Raw genomic sequence first — 16632 nt, 5'->3', positions numbered from 1 at the left:
GCCTTGGCCTTGAGAGCCCCGGAGAGGGGCAGTCCCCAGTGCCCCCTCCCTCTGAGCCAGCTCCAAATGAAATGGAAATGGGAGGCTCAGGGCAGAGAAGAGAGGGCACTGAGGAGCCTCAGGGCCTTGTGGCAACCAGCCCAGAAAGTTTTGAGACTGAAGGTGCTAGCCCCAAGACCAGATGCCTCCTGAGCCTCTCCCTAGCCATAGTAGCAGACCAAACACTAGCCCTACCCTCACATCCTGAATTGCCTTCTCTGGCAGCTGAACCTCAGAGATGGACAGCCTCATACTAGCTGTTCTTCTCTGAATGAGAGAAGCCTGTCAGAGCTCTAGGAGCAGGGCAAACCTGGGCAAGGCACTCTGCCGCTTTGAGTCCCACCCAGACGCCATAAAGGGCTGCCTCTGTGAGGGCTGGGAGGGGTGAGTGAGGACAGGGAGAGCCCACCTGGGTCAGCTTCAACTTGTTTTCCCAGGAGTTGATGCGCTGCTCGAAGGGCTTCTTGTAGGGTGAGAAGGACATGCTCTGGGTCATGACAATGTGGTCATCAAGCAGCTGTGAGGCCTCGTCTGGGCTCTTGAGGATGTAGGTCTCTGTCTCCTTGTAGGGCAGCACATTGAACAGGATGGTCGACCACTCCTTCTCCATCTTGTCCAGTGCCTGGGGTGGGGGGCGAGTCGAAGCTGGGTCCCAGGAAGGAGCTGGCCCACATGCCGCATGACCAGCACTGGGCAGGGAAGAGCAGGCTCTGTCCAGCCTTGATCGTGGCCCTCTGGTAAATATTCTCTGCTTGTCTGGTTAACAAATCCCCCGTGGGCCCTAGTCCGAATTTAAGGCCAGCTGGTATGCACACACGTGCTGCCTGTATTGAGAGGAAACTAAGAAGTTCTGGTCCCAGTTCTAGCCCTTACTGGCTATGTCACCCTGGACAGGTGCTGAACCTTTCTGAGCCTTAATTTACCCATCTGTTATCAGCTCTTTCCTGGGCCAAGAAGTATTCGAGAGGAGTAAATGAGTAATAACAACGCACCAAGCACTTTATGTACATGATTGTTCACCAAATAGAATGCACCTCAACCCCTGAGCCTAGTGAATGACCCCAGGGATGGGGCCCAGTACTGTCAAACTCCTGTGCCTTCAGGCAGGGCCTGCTGGTGGCCACCCACCTGCTCAATGGCGTATTCCTTGCCAGCCACCTCTGCCACCTTGCTGATGCTCTCGATGTGGTCCTGCAGGTTCATCTCGAGGCAGCGGGCGAAGGTCAGGTTGGCCTTGGGCCTGACATTAATGTTGATCTCATTGGACAGCACCTCCCAGTGCCGGTTCCGCATGCCAGGGTTGCGTAGCCCCTGGATCAGTGGGATGTATGGCTTGAACTCCTCGATGCGGGCCCTGATGTCTAAGGCCACTTCCTGGCAGGCTGCCAGGCAGAACAGGCAGGTGTGAAAAACAGCCAGCACAGGCAGGGAAAGAGGGGACAGGCCGGCTTGGCTGCCTACCTGGGATGTCCTTGAACTGCTTCACGCACTTGTGCATGGTCTTAAAGGACTCGATGACATTCTTCTCCAGCTGCTCAGAGTCAATGGCTGACAGGGGGTCATTCATCCAGCTCTCAGACCAGCGCAGCCAGTCAGAGGCTGTGGTCCAGAGATCCAGGAAGGGCTGGAACTCCTTCACCATCCTGGAGAGCTTGTCGTACTACAGGGGCAGACGAACCAAGGCTGTCTTGGGGTGCTTCCTGGTCTCTGTCCAAACTTGGGCCAGGTCCCCTCCCCCTCCTTACTCCTAGCTGCTGTCCCTGATCCTGTCCCCATGAGCCCTGGCCTGGCCTCCCTTCTTCCTGATGCGCACAGGTTCTGGGCTCTGAGTGGCTCAGCAAAACCTCCTGCCTGGTTCCAACTGTCCCCTTGCCCTGAGGGCCAGGGCTGAGCTATTCCCTCTCTGCAACCTGCTCAGCCCCACCCCCCAAATGTCAGGGCCCTGCCACCCAGGGCCCAGCTGGGTTCAGATACGGCCACAGACGCTGTGGGCTCTTCCTTGAGCCCTGGGGGCTGCTGGCTGGAGTGCCACAGGAGTCCTACATTGGTGATGGGCAAGCCGAAGATGCGCTCCCGGTTGTTGTACAGCATCGCTAGCTGCTGGCAATCCTTCAGCTGCTTTTTGACCCGCCGCACCTCGTTGGCAATCTCGTGTGCTCGTGCAATCTCCACATGTGTGGTGAAGCCAGCTACCACCAGCTGTGGGCCGAGGAGCTGGGGTCAGAGGCCTCTGGGGCCCCAACCATGTGCATGCGTTCCACCCCCCCCCCCCCCCCCCCCCACACACACACACAGAGGCCCGAAGTTCCGAGGCGTCAACACTTCCCAGTTCTGGGGGCACTTTCTTCTCCTGGAGTGAACAGCTTCCTGGCCCATCACAGGCAGGCTAACCGCCCCAGGGTAACACAGCAAGGTCAGAGGGAGACCCAGTACCCTGAACACTGTGCCCATTGCCGCCCGGGGCTCAGAGGACACAACAGAAGAGCTGGGGCTCTTTGCAACCTTGAATTTTCTGGACCTTGCTGCCTAGGCACCCATCCAGCCTTTCAGCCCATTCTTTCAGCCGTTCTTTCATCCACCCACCAGTTCATCCACCAAACATTGCCATAGCCCCTCCTGCATACATAAAGCCAGGCCTGGGCCCGGAGCACATGTGCGGTGGGGAGCGAGTCCTAGAAGACCCCTCAACTGGCCCCACCTGCAGCCCTTCCAGCTTCTCCTGGAAGTTGTTCTGATCCATGATCTGGATTTTGCGGAACTTCTCCTCATCTTCTATATGCTGCTGCTGCACCATCTCTATCTGCCCAAGGATCTTAGAAGGCCAGTTGCTGGCAGCCCATCTGGATGGTGCAGGGATGGAGATGGGGGGAAGGTCACAGCTGAAATCATAGGGTGACCAGGCCAGACAGGGACACCCAGGGTTAAGGGGAGAATGGAGGAATCCAGGCGGCCGCTGGAGCCAGCCAGGGCCAGTAGAAGTAGAAGTGAGCTGGAGGCAGCCATTGCCACCATCAGGGTTGGAGGCAGTCCCTGCCCTGTGACTGTGGTCTGGGAGCTATGTTCAGCATCCAGGGAGATGCAGGTCCAAGGTGCCCAGTGCAGTGATGGGGCAAGAGGGAGAATGGGGCTGGAAATGAGAGAGGCGATGCTGAGTTTCCCTCTTACATTCTAGGGTCTGGAGGGGCCTTACCTCCCATGAGACAAAGCAACAGCCTTTAGTCTCTATTTCCTTGGTGACCAACCAGGGCCACCAGGCTAACTTCCTTCATATCAGACCAATTCCCTTTGCCTGGCTGATGTGGGGGCCCTGTAGGATTCGAGAATTCTGCCTAAATCTGGCCTAGCAATGCTGACCTTGCGGGAGGCCCACCCTGGGCACCAGGATGCCCTGGAGGGTTGATGCTTGGGGCTCTTGGCAGGGTTCCCAGGAGATAGTTCCAACCTTTCCCAGGCCCTGACATTCTGAAGGCACCCCTAGTCTGTGAGGCAGGGCAGACAAGGGGTTTCTGGGAGCAAAACTCCAACCTAAAGCCATCTCCCACAAGGCTCTTGAGTTGGGTGGAGACAAGCACTCCTCCCCAGGGACTGACCACCGGTCTGACTTTGCCTTCACTCAGTGCTCCCAAGGATCCCAAAGGGTCCCTACCACAAACAAGGGGATCCTAGGCCCATGTGAACATGTGTGTGTCAGGCTGACAATGGTATAGAGAATGGAGACAGGGTGAGGGGGCAGCAGGGTCCCTAGGCCAAGAGGTTCAAATGATTTCCTTCTGCCCCATTGGCCACCTGGCCCTGGCCCTGGCCCATGTGGAGCCATGGTCTCTGACAACTTGGCAGGCATTTCTGGTATAACACACAGCCTGTGACCTCAGGGATATTTGAGAGCCATGTGTCTCGGCACCTCTTTCCCTACCCTCTGGGATGGGAGCCAAGCTCCCACTCACTTGTCATTGAAGTCTTCTGTGCTGAGGTTGTAAAGGAATTCATCCATGACCTGGTAGTCGTCCATGACCTTCACAACCCGCTCCTGCATGGACAGGTGGTAATGAGAACTGCGTGTGTGGGACCCCAAAGTGGTCAAGTGCTAAAGAAAGGCTGCTCTCTTCCAGAGAGGCAAGGCCTGGAATTGGGGAGCCCCAACCCAGCCCCCAACCCATACCTTCTGTCTGGCCTCCCAGACAGCATGGCTCTGAACGTCCACCATGCATCCAGCCTCATGACCCTCCAAACCTCCATCTTCTCGGTCTACCTCACCTCCGGCCTCCCGGCTCCTGATCTCCGAGCCCCCAGACACCAGCCTCTGGTCCCTCCTACACCCGCCTCACCTCTAGCCCCACCAGCTTCTCAGGGATGCCCTTCATCCACTCGCGAAGCTCAGCCAGCTCCTCGATGCTGTTGGGCTTCTCATAGATCTTGCGGCTGATGCTGCGAAACTCCTCACAGACCTGGCAGTGAGAGGAGGGGCTAGGGAGGCCATGCACCCTCCCTGGCCATTCCTGGGGCCTGCTCCTCCTTCCTGGACCCCCGTGTCTCCCAACAGGTAACTGCCGCCACCCCGCCATACCCTGCAGCTGACTCGCTGGGGAGCCAAGGTCCCCCCCCCCCCAGCCTCCTGTGTCCAGTGAACACATGCATGGGACTCCTGAGGCCTGCACTTGCATGCCCTCAGTTCCCTGAAATGGCCTGTCTTTGGGAGGGGTTCCCAGGTCTTTCCAGGTCTATGGAGAGAGCTAACAGTACCCATTCCCTGAGACCTTCCACATGGGATGCCTCCCCACAGACAGGGTCAAGGCAGGGTGACTTCCAGATCCTCCCATCAGCCTGGGCATCTGCAGACACCCTGGCCCTGCCTAGGGACACCTTGTTCCTGGGAGTTCACCCTGTATGCAAGAGTGCATGTGCTGTTGCAGTCACCAGGGCCAGGTGGCTGGGCACTTACATTGTCCACCTCCTTGTGCAGGTTCTTGGCCAGGATGTCCAACATGGAAGTGGCCAAGGCCTTGCGCTTCTTGGACAGGCTCTGCTTGACATTGTCAACGTTGATGTAGAAGGGCCCAATGACGACACTGCTGGGCAGCGAGCTGTCCAGGATCTCTTTCTCCCGCAGGTGGGTAAGCACCACTTCCCGTACCTCCTCGGCTGATGGGCACTGTGTCTGGTAGGCCCTGTGGACAGTGGGCACACACGAGGGGCAGAGGGTGGTAAGTGGGTGGCCCGGTGTCACACCGACACACAGACACCCTCAGATGCATGCACGTACTTGAGAAAGGTGGTAATGTCATTGTTATTCAGCTCCAGATATTTTTGGTATTCCCTGGCATAGGCCTGCAGTGGGATCATGGCCTTGCGCACAGCATTGGCGATGACAGCCCGCAGCTCCTCCACCAGTGGCTCGTGGAGCCCCACGGACTCCAGCAGGGGGTCACCGCTGATAAAGATGTCCTCCATCACCAGCTGTGGAGCCAAAGGCAGGGGGTGAGCCATGGGGCAGGCAGGTGGGCAGAGGGGTTGGAGATGAGACCCGAAGCCAGAATGGGCAGCAGTGCAGCCAATCACAGACAGCGTGGTGGGGGTCAGGGAGAGGGTTTGCTGTGGTGTCTCTGAGAGCGGGCTGTGGACTAATATAGGGCTGGAAGCCTCATGAGCCCGACCAAAGGGTAGCGTCTTCCTCTACCTGGGCCTGACTCGGTCCAGTGCCCAGGAAAGGAGCAGACAGGGCCACCAGGTCACCAATGGCTTTGGCTAACCAGCAGGGGAGACAAGAGGGGCCTGAAGTTCCAGAAGCTCTTGGGCCTGGAGCAGTGGGATGTACGTAGGTGTGGTGATGAGCAGGGACTTCTGACAAGGGGTCCTGACTGTGGAGGTCAGTCTGCACCCACATCTTAGCTGAAGAGAGAGGCCAGGAGCTGGGTGGGATAAAGAGGGTGGAATCTGGACGAGAACGGCTGTGACAGGGGTGGGTGAGTGAGCCCGGTTTGAACAGTAGGTTTGACACTTAGGCGCTTTGTGCCCTTATGCTAGACCTCTCCAAGTCTCACAACAAAATGGAGATGCTAATGGTTCTCAGGGCAGCTTGTAGTGAGGAGTAAGTGAGCCATTCAAGAATTAAAGGGCTGAGCACACTGCCGGCCAGGTGGGAGGCCTGTACGAAAGCTGAACCACTGTAATACGGTTAGCCTGCAGCTCAGTAGCCGCTAGCAGCCAGGGCAGCAGGGGCCCTGGCCTCGAGCTACAGTTGTACCTTCTCCAGCTGGGGCACCGTGTGCGTGGCCAGGATGCCCTTGTCGAAGAGGTTGAGCAGAGATGTCTCGAACTGCTCCAGTGACGTGCTATAGTGCACCCCTGAGCTATCCAGCACCAGGTCCACAATGAATAGGGGATTCTTCCGGGGCCTGTGGGGCAATGATTGGGCTGACGGTGGGCAGGGGCCTGAGGAGGTCTGCAAGCAGCAGACCCAGCCCTCTGCCCTTCCTGCCAGCATGATGGCTCTCAAGCTTCTCCATGCATGAGAAGTGCCTCCTCCCTCCTCCCAGAAACCTGTTACCAGAAAAACACTGGTAACTTAGTTACCAAAGCCTATTCCGTTTCTGCCACTTGCCCAGAGGTCCACTGGCACCAGGGAGATGGAGGGCCCCCCATGCGGTCCTGAGGTCATCAGGGCAGGTCGGCCAGACTATGGGCCCTTGTGGCCCCTGTGCTCTCCCTGGGAGGCACCATCTTTAACTTCAGATGCCCACCACACACCAGCAACCCTCAAGCCTAGATCCCAGCCAGGCTTCCCTGCTGCACTCTAGACCACCCTCCTGGACCTTTAATGGGCATCTCAAACATTCTGTGTCCCCTAACTCCTGCCAGCTCCCCTCAGGGTTCAGTGCTAGCTACGGACCCCAGGAGTCAGCTCATCTCCTCCCCTCCCCTCCTCCCACTGCACATCCTCCTGCAGCCCGGCCTGTAGCACTGCCACCCATGCATGGCCCCAAATCTGCTGCCCTCAGATCCCAGCCCCCTCTGTCATCTCCCTCGTCTAGCAATGGTAGGAGACTTGGTCATATTGTCTTCTGCCTCACTTGTCCCCACAAATCCAGAGCATCGTTTAATCAGATTATAACTCCCCTCTGGTGGCCGCTAACCACATTTAGAATAAATCTAGCCCCGGACCATGACCCCAGGAGGCTCTGTGATCTGGCCTGCCACTGCAACTTCTCCCACGCCATCCTGACCGGCCTTCCCTGCTCCAGCCATAGCTCTAGCCTTTCCTTCCTCGACCGCCCCGAGTTCTTCCTCCCCCTCCGAGCCTCTGGTCCCTCTACCGGCGCCCCTCCTTAGCATCTCTGCAGCCAGTTTCCTCACAGTCTCAGGTCTTCATTCAGATGACCCTGAACCCCTGGCAAATTCCCCTGCCCCACCCAGGGTCTGTCACACCCCCTGCCAAGATTGGCCATGACCAGCTACTGATTCATTTGTTTGCAGTCTCCTACCCGTGAGAGTAGGAGTCATGCGTCTCTTATTCCCCTAGAACCCCACCTGGTTCATGGCAAGTACTCAAAGAGTAACTGCCGACTGAGAAAACGAAGGTCACCAGAGACATGCAAGCCGGAGCTGGTGGGACATTCCCTGGCCACCAGGGCAGGGGCCAGGCTCTCCTTGCCATCCGAGATCTGGCAGTGCTGGGCACCCTCATCTTGGCTGCCCTCCTCCACCCACCCTGCACCAGCCTAGCCCCTGGGGCCTAGCAAGGAGTGGCGGTGGGGTCACCAGGCACCTCCCCCAACCTGTAGGGGCTGTTGATGAAGTCCTCGCCCCAGACCATGTCGTCAGCGCAGTCGAGCACGCTGCAGCAAGCGTCGCTGATGAACTGCGAGAAGCTGGCCAGTGAGTCCTGCACCAGGAAACGCAGCGTGTCCTGCAGCATGTACTTGATCAGCTCCATCAGCTTGCGCAACTTCGACATGAGGTACACCTCCCAGTTGGTTTCGTAGAGGTTATACCAGCCCTTGCTCATGTCACGCAAGCTGCTACGCATGGCCACCTTGAGCGTGCTGATCCAGCTGTCCTTTAGGAACATCTGCACCTGGAGTGGCCATGGGTGGCATCAGGCGGCTGCCCCAGGAACGTGCTACCCACAGCTACGTGCACTGCTGTGCTGGGGCGGTCCCAGGACCCAGATGACCACGGAAGGATTTCCCCCCACCCCTACCAACCAGCACCCTCCTGTGACCCTGGGGACCAGGGATGCTCTGGGGGAAGGGGAAAGGGGACAGCAGAAACAGGACTTTTCCTCCAGCTAAGAAAGAGACAGAGACTGAGACACAGGAAATGAGCAGAGAAAGAGAGACACAGAATGAAACAGAGAAGGGGAGCTTTTCTCTGGACCATCTGGTGATGATCCCCCACAAGGCTGTACCCTTCTTCCCTCACACCCCAATTCTTAGGAGGTATGTGGGGTTCCTGCTCTCCTTTCCAATACAAGGGGTCTGCTTCAGAGGCCACCAGGGTTGGCTGGAAAGTGACTACCTTGGGCTTCCTTTCTTCTCTGGGATGAGCCATCTTCCTGGGAGCACCACCCCCCATCCTCCCACAAGGTCTAGGTTTTAAAGAGAACAAGAGCCCACAGCCTCACCACTAGCCAGTCAGCTCCAAGGCTCTGGCCTGTGTGCAGCCCTCCGTGCCCTTGATGACCACGCACCTGAGAGAAGGTCTGTGACTGAATCTGCTCAAACTCTTCCAGGCGGCTGTACTTGGAGAGGTTTGAGTGGAACAGGGACATGGCAGTCACCTTGTTGCACTCAGCCCGCACCTTGCTGAGGGCCGTGATAACCTCTGGCCGTGTAAGCAGGGACACAAAGGTAAAATCCTCTTTCTGCTCCCGGAAGGGGTACTTGGGAACACTCACCAGCCCTGCAGGGATGGCGGTAGAGGGCCAGTGTCAGATTGGCCTGGGACAACATCAGGGGTGTTGATGGAGAGATGCAACTCCCGTCTCCTCCCAAAGAGACACCCACGTCCCCAGAACCCCTCTTTTCCCAAGACCTTCCAGAGTGGCCCTACAGCTTCGCAATGAGCTGCCCACTCTGGGTGAGTAAATGAATCCCCTCCAGGCCCCTCTGGGTCACTGACCCCTTTGAAGTGCAGGAGAGTCACAGACCATCTCCCCCTTCACTCCCACCCATGCTGCAACATAACCCAGCACCAAGCGAAGGAGATGTGGGCACCAGGACCCTTGGAGTGCCCACCGCCCATGCACTGCCCCAGCTTCCTGGGCATTTCACAGGAATGAAATTCATGGGCATCAGGGAACTCAAAGAAAGGAAGACTTGGGGGAACTAGTGTCCTACTCTGAGACTCAGTCTGCCACAAGTCAAATGGGGCTGTAGCAATGCCACCTGCTCCTGCTACTGGAGGAAGGGCAGGCGGTATGTTCCTCAGTCAGACCATCAGAGCCCTTTCATCCATTTCTCAACAGTTGCTGTTCTAGTACACATTTACCTGGCTCCTTCAGCCCTGCTCACACTACTGGTTTTTAAAGGAGTCTTCATTGACCCCCACCCCGACCCTAGCCCTCCAGGCAGCTGGAGAAGAAGCACGGTGGGTGCTGTGAAGGGAGGGCAGGAGGGCTGTGGCCAGGGGGGTGGCCATGGGGTCTTTTTCCAACGCCCCTCACCTTGCCTGGGCACCTTCTCCTCCTCCTTCTTAGGCAGGGTCACGTAGGAGAACATGTCAGGCTTGGAGGAGACAATCTGGTCAAAGTTGATTTTGTTCATGCTGCGCTCATAGTCCAGGTTCACTTCTCTGGAGAGATTGCTGAGGTGCTCCAGAACGCTGCCAATGGAGAGGGGGGACAGGGACGTCAGGGGGCTCCATATATCCTGTCACCCCCACGCTGTGGGCTGGCTGGGGCCCACTCTCCTCTAGCGTTAACCTGTGGGCATGAGTTTGGGGCTTCCCTTCCGGATTCATGAGCACACCTCCCACCTGGCCCCCGGCCACTAACCTCCATCACCCTTGTCCCCTCCCTCTTTCATGCCACCCCCTCTTCCCCATCACATCAGTTCAAGTCTGCCTGTTTTGCTTCTCACTTCTCAATGTCATCCTGACAAGGCACCCTCCCTGCCTGGTCCCCTCACTTTCACCCCTGCCCATTCCAATCCACTCCCCACAAAACTCAAGTATAAGCACCTCCTTCTCTTGCTAAAAATCCATCCTGGGTCCCTGGGTCCCTGGGTCCCTGGGTCCCTACATCCTAGGATAAAGCCAAACCTCTTCCTGAGCCCCAAGAGGCGCTCCAGCCCCTCCTTGTTCTCCTCTCTGGTCACCCCACCCCAGCCACAGGCAGCGCTGAGCTCTCACCTCATAGCCTTCGCATACACTGTTTCCTCTGGTGGCCACACCCTGGTTGACCCACTCCTACTTCTGCCTGACCAGCCCAGGCTCCCCCCTTAGGGTTTCTATCTAAGACGAGCCTTGCCCCCTCTGGATGAGGGCAGCCTCATTTGTGCCCCCAAAGTGCCTCCCCAGTCCCAGTGCTCCTGACCCCCTACGGGCATTTCTTTCATACATTCCATTCATTCACTGTTGTTCCCTCAGTCAGCATCCTGTTCTCCCCTTACTTTTTCCAGGACTCAACTCAAATGTTACCACCCCAGTGAGGCCTTCTCTGACCATCTAATGTAAAGGAGCCCCTCCATGATATCTCTGTTCCCTTGTCTTTCCTGGTCTCCACAGTACCTATCAAAACCCTGAATCACCTCATTTTCTTATTGTGTGTCTTCCTGGCCAGACTGAGAGCCCAGGAGGGCAGGCCCTTCATGGGGTGCGTTCACTGCTGTGCCCCTGTGCCTGGCACAAGAGAGACACTTGTCACACACATGGCTGCCTGCCTGACATCCACTTCCTCCTAATTGGACCTGACTGCTGCTCTAGAACTCTCTCCTCTCTCACTGGACTTCGAGGAAGCTGACAAGTCTGGGTTAGCTCTGGGTTATCTCACCTGTCTAAGCCGGTCATGGTGGAGCTCAACCTGCTAATTGGCTTAGGAGTGGGAATGTGACTCAGTTATAATCAACAACTGACGCCGAGCTGTAAAATCAAGCCCCCTTGTCCCATCTTCCTCAAGACAAATGCTCCAGAGTTCCCTGTGAGATCAGAGGCAGTACTTCTCCTAAAATCACATCTCTGCCCAGCTGCTTCCTCCATTACATCCTGTGGCCTTCACTCCCTTAGAGATGTCTCCTGAGAGGACTTCATAAAGAGCTCAATTGTATAAGAATCCCTCAAAGCGGCTCTGCTTCAAGGGAATCCAATCTACGGCAGGACTCAGTGGACTCTGGACTTTGTGCTTCGGAAACTGCTGCTGCCATCCCGCCTGAGGATGAAGCCAGCACACCCTGGAGACAGCCCCGGCATGCTAAGCTGGCACATCCTGCACCCAGTTCCTAGTTACAGGCAAAACAGTGGATTCTCCTACTATCTAGGCCAATCTGAGCCCAGCATATTTGTTATGAAAGCCAAACACACTGCCAATGATACAAAACTCAAGAAATGGAATTCTGGACCACCAAGGTAATGGTGGCTACCTCAATTCCAATTTCCCATCATGCTCTAAAAAAAAAAAAAAGGAAAGAAGGGAAAAAAGAAAAGGACAAACAGTGCTTCCTAAACCCTCACCTTTAGCATAAGCAGAATAAAGAAAATGCCCAAACTTCACATTATCTTTAGAAGAATAATCATCTGTTCCCAGTGAGCTACTACTCACCCTCCCGCTGCCAGCCTGCCTGGAAAACGAAGGCTGTCTGAAAAAAACTGTGCAGAAGAGGGGAGCAGTGGGAGCCCTAAGCTTGGTCTAAGATCCTACCAGCAAGACAGAAAGTCCACCCCAACTGCAAGAACACTGACTGAGTTCTGGAGAAGCAGAGCACTTAGGACAAGGAAGGGGCCTCTGTGCTTGCATTCAAGGTAACATTTTTCTTTTAAAGTTTCTTTATTTATTTTGAGGCGGGGAGAGGGGCAGAGACAAGCAGTCTCTGCGCTGTCAGCGCACAACCCAAATGACAGCGCACAACCTGACATGGGGCTCAATCCCACGAATCCTGAGGTCGTGACCTGAGCCAAAATCGAGAGTCAGACGCTTAACCAACTAAACCACCCAGGTACCCCCAAGATAATATTCTTTGAAAGGCATCATGACATTAAGGGGAAGGTAAAAGACAAGAAGAGGAGTACTTTGGAGATTGAAGGGTGATAGAAAAGGAAGCAAAAGTAAAAAATTAGAGTCTTGCAAGATAAGAGAGAACAAACAACTTGGAGGACAAGCCCTCTCTCCAACACACACACACACACACACACACACACACACACACACATCCACTTAAAAAAACAAACGGGGGCATCTGGGTGACTCAGTCGGTTAAGCGTTTTAACTTCAGCTCAGGTCACCATCTCACAGTTCGTGGGTTCCAGCCCCACATCAGGCTCTGCACTGTGCAGAGCCTGCTTGGGATTCTCTCTTCCTCTCTCTCTCTCTCTCTCTCTGCCCCCCCTCCACTTGTTCTCTCTCTCTCTCTCTCTCTCTCTCAAAATAAAATAAACTTAAAAAAAAATTTTTAATAGTTTGCTATCCTAACAGAAGAGGGCGCCCTGGAACTAGGAATCTTGTAAATCACCCCAAATCCCTGAACTGAATAGGTGAAAGTAACCACATTTACATAAAGCTACTGAAAGAGAGAGCACCTTCCCTGATGAAAATTCTCACCTATCCCTCAAAGAAAAAACAAAGACAAAGCAAAGGAAAACTAACTTCAAACTGAAGCAAATATCTTCACACAAGTATGTGGGCATATGAAAAATACCTTGAATCCGAAACTCACAACTAAAACACAGAAATGGGCAAACAGCAAGAAGATGGAGGAAACAAAATTATCTCTGGAAGGAAGGCAAAATTATGAGGTGCCTACGGAAGAATAAAGTCAAAAAATTTAATAAAGTAAAAAAAAATTTAATAAAATACATTGAAGAAAGGAATATAACCAAGAAAATTAAAATAAGGCAAAAAAAAAAAAAAAAAGAACTAAAAGGGACAGAAAGTGGTTAAATTAGAAATAGGTAAAAAAGCAAAGCAAGATAGATAGATAGAGATATATAATGGAATTTGATAAAGAAAAACTGGATAAAGGAACACAACTAATATTTAAAACTATAATCCAAGAGAAATTTCCAGAAATAAAAGAATATCTCAATCTATGTATTTAAAAGGCCCATTTTGTACTAAGGAAAATTGACCCAGAATGATCAACTCTGAGATGTAAACTAGTAAAATGCTTAGACTTTAAAGATTGTTAAAAAAACAAACAAAAAACACCAAGGCCTCCAAGCCAAAAAATCAAACAACTTTCAAGGGAAAGGGAGTGGGACTGGTATTGGGTCTCTCAAAATCAACATTCAAAGCAAGGCAACAAAAGAGCAGTATTATAAAAAAAAACCCAAAAACTCAAGCAATAAAAGTGTGAACCAAGAACTTTATTCCAATCAAGTTGTTTGTCAAGTTCTAAACATGCAAGAACACTAGGAACACTATAGCCTTGAACCCTTTATGAGGAATCTACTAGAAAAGTAGCTTCATCCAACCAAGAGACTGGTGAGGTTCAAGACATACTACCCCAAAATATGGTACCAAAATATGGTACCTTGGCATCTTGAATGTTTTAAGCTGGAGCAGTTTGAGAAACGGCCTTCCCCGGAAGCAGGTCATAAGACCCTCATGTAAGAAGTGCCCTCCTTATACCCAGAGCACAGGACATCCTTAACTCCAAGATGGAGTGATGCCAAGTGGAATCCCAGTGAAGAGGCCTTGCTAAGTTTTCCTCAGTTTACTACGCTTAGCTCATATCTTTTTGTCTTGCCACTATCCCCACAACTTTCCACTTTTCATCAAACCTAGTGTAGGTTTAACCTCCTCAGGTCTTCATTTCTTTAAGAAGGTTCCCATGTTAAGGGAAACATGTAAATTTGCAAGCTCTTCTTTTGCTAACCTGTCTTGTATTACAGAGTCCCAGCCAAGAACCTAGAAGGATATAAAAAAGAGGATTGACCCCCTACCCCCCTTACCCTCCGCTACTGGATGATGGGAGAAATTTCAGAAGAAAAGGTTGATACACTTAATCCACTTAATTGTAGATTTAAGACTAAAACAGAGATAAGAGCTGCTGGCTGTCTCAGTCCATAGAGCAAGCTGTGAGCTTGAGCCCCACATTGGGCAAAGAGCCTACAATCAATCGATCAATCAATCAATTTTATTTTTAAAAATAAAAACAAAACAAAGATAAGTATGAGACTGGAAGAATATCATATTAAATAATAAGGAGAAAAAAGCAACTAAAAATGGGAGGAGAAAGGAATGAGGAAAGTAGATTAAAGTCAAGATTGTTACAAAGGAACACAAAGGGAGTCGAAGGATACCACTGAAACCTGACAAAACAGATATTAACTAGTTAAATAAGAAAGCAGGGGATTCGAGGCACTATAAAAGGTTTAATACAAAAGAAACCACTAAAATAAGGCACAAATATTCCCAAATACCAAAAGAAATTTAAAAAATGAAAGAACAAAGAAAATACATCATGCAAAGAAGGAAATACAGAACTGAGATCAAACATACCAGCTCTATAAATAAATGTGAACGTGCTTAACTCACTTATTACAAGAAAAAGATTTTTAATCTCACTCACAAAGTAAGATCTGACTATATGCTAATAACAAGAAACCTATGTAAAACAACTAACTCAGAAAGGCTAAAAACAGAGAGCTGGGAAAAAATGTATCAGAAAAATGGAAATAACAAAAAATCAGGTTACAATTCTGATATCAAACAAAGTAAAATTCTGATCAAAAAGCATTTTACCTGATCAAGGACACTTTTTTTTTTAGTTTATTTATTTATTTTGAGAGAGAGAGAGAGCACGTGTACAAGCAGGAGAGGGGCAGGGAGAGAATCTCAAGCAGGCTCTGCACTGCCAGCACGGAGCCTGATGACACGGAGCTAGAACTCACAAACTGTGAGATCATGACTTGAGCCAAAACCAAGAGTCAGATGCTCAACTGACTGAGCCACCCAGGCACAGTCCTCAAGGACATTTTTTAATGCTAAAAGCCACAATTAGTAATGATAGTGTAACACACTACTCTCTGTGGGCAAAAATAAGTAAAGATACAGAAGACATAAATAACATAATCAATAAGATAGATTTTCTGGCATATATGTATATATAAAAACTCTTATACCCTAACTAGAGGGATACACCTCTTCTCACATGCAAATGGGACATTCAGCAAAAAACTGACTATATATTAGGTCACAGAGAAAACATCAGCAAGTTCTGTAGAGTAGAAATATTATAAATAACACTCCCTGATCTCAATGCAATTAAAGTAAAAATTATTAACAAATTTTAACAAGTCCTTTCCACATGGAAAATTGTGAAACCTGTTAAACAATTCTTTTTTTTTTTTTAATGTTTATTTATTTTTGAGAGAGAGACAGAGAGGAAGAGGGAGTGGGGCAGGGGCAGGGGCAGAGAGGGACAGAGGATCTGAAGTAGACTCTGTGCTGACAGCAGAGAGCCAGGCTTGAACCCACAAACCGCAAGATCATGACCTGAGCCAAAGTCAGACGCCTAACTGACTGAGCCACCCAGGTGCCCCTAAACAAGTCTGTAATGAAATGGGAAATACCAACTAAATTTTTGGAATTAAAAAAATGAAATACTACATATCAGAATCTGTGGACTATTTTTTAAGCATTTATCAGAAGAAAGTTCATTAGACACATTTATAAACGCATTTATAAGCAAGAATGTAAATAAGTGAATTAAATTTCTAGTGCATGTGCACACACGCACACACACACACACACTATAAACATAACAAAATACAAAATATAAGCCAAAGCAAGGGACAAGAAAGGAAATAATAAAAGTAGAAATTAATGAGGTAGATGTAGAAAACAGTCAAGTTAATAAATCAAATTCCTATTTTAAAAAAATTAACACACCAATCAAATCACTAAGTAACTCAATAAAGCAAAGAAAGGGAGAGAGCATAACTCTACACAATAAGAAGTGACAGCATGTTAACTAACTAGAATTTAAATAAAATTTGAAAAGAAAAAAAAAGGAGGTGATAAGGGGAAGTCAACATTGAAACAAAAAAAATTGTTAAATCATAAGAGACCACTTTGCAAAATTCTATGCAAATGCATTTTAAAACCTAGAAAACATGGATGATTTTTTTAGAGAAAGAAAGTATGCCAAAACTGATCCCCAAATTGGGAATATAAGCTTAAATAGACCAATTCCTACTAGAGAACTATCCCACCAAAAACATTATGTCCAAATGATTGCAGAAGGGAATAACCAGATAGCCTCAATACACCAAAAATTGGTCCAGAGTATGGAAAATGAAGGAAAACATCAATATTCTTCTTATGAAGCAAGCCCCAAATCCCCTGCTTTCTAATTTAACTTGTTAATATCTGTTTTGTCAAGTTTAATGGTATCCTTCAACTCCCTTCATGTTCCTTTATAACAATCTTGACTTCAATCT

General features: G+C 51.0%; 1 protein-coding gene across 5 annotated transcripts in view; it reads right to left on the bottom strand.

Moving 5' to 3' along the window:
• The window catches only part of DNAH1 (dynein axonemal heavy chain 1), a 76029-nt gene that overhangs the window by 40445 nt on the left and 18952 nt on the right, over nucleotides 1-16632 (bottom strand). For all 5 annotated transcript variants that reach the window (XM_053898054.1, XM_053898055.1, XM_053898056.1 and 2 more), the window contains exons 9-21: nucleotides 9701-9858; nucleotides 8726-8937; nucleotides 7812-8110; nucleotides 6281-6431; nucleotides 5300-5493; nucleotides 4979-5204; nucleotides 4365-4484; nucleotides 3984-4066; nucleotides 2738-2879; nucleotides 2083-2238; nucleotides 1501-1699; nucleotides 1168-1421; nucleotides 449-661 (exon numbers count right to left, since the gene is read on the bottom strand). In XM_053898054.1, coding sequence (XP_053754029.1) covers nucleotides 449-661; nucleotides 1168-1421; nucleotides 1501-1699; nucleotides 2083-2238; nucleotides 2738-2879; nucleotides 3984-4066; nucleotides 4365-4484; nucleotides 4979-5204; nucleotides 5300-5493; nucleotides 6281-6431; nucleotides 7812-8110; nucleotides 8726-8937; nucleotides 9701-9858 — 2407 coding nt within the window. The remainder of the gene's footprint in view (nucleotides 1-448; nucleotides 662-1167; nucleotides 1422-1500; nucleotides 1700-2082; nucleotides 2239-2737; nucleotides 2880-3983; nucleotides 4067-4364; nucleotides 4485-4978; nucleotides 5205-5299; nucleotides 5494-6280; nucleotides 6432-7811; nucleotides 8111-8725; nucleotides 8938-9700; nucleotides 9859-16632) is intronic.

This window comes from Panthera pardus, unplaced genomic scaffold, assembly GCF_024362965.1.
Source record: "Panthera pardus isolate Hobbes unplaced genomic scaffold, ASM2436296v1 HiC_scaffold_8, whole genome shotgun sequence".
Lineage (NCBI taxonomy): Eukaryota > Metazoa > Chordata > Mammalia > Carnivora > Felidae > Panthera > Panthera pardus.
The sequence above is the reverse complement of the archived record's forward strand: the minus strand, read 5'-3'. Positions and strand labels throughout refer to the sequence as shown.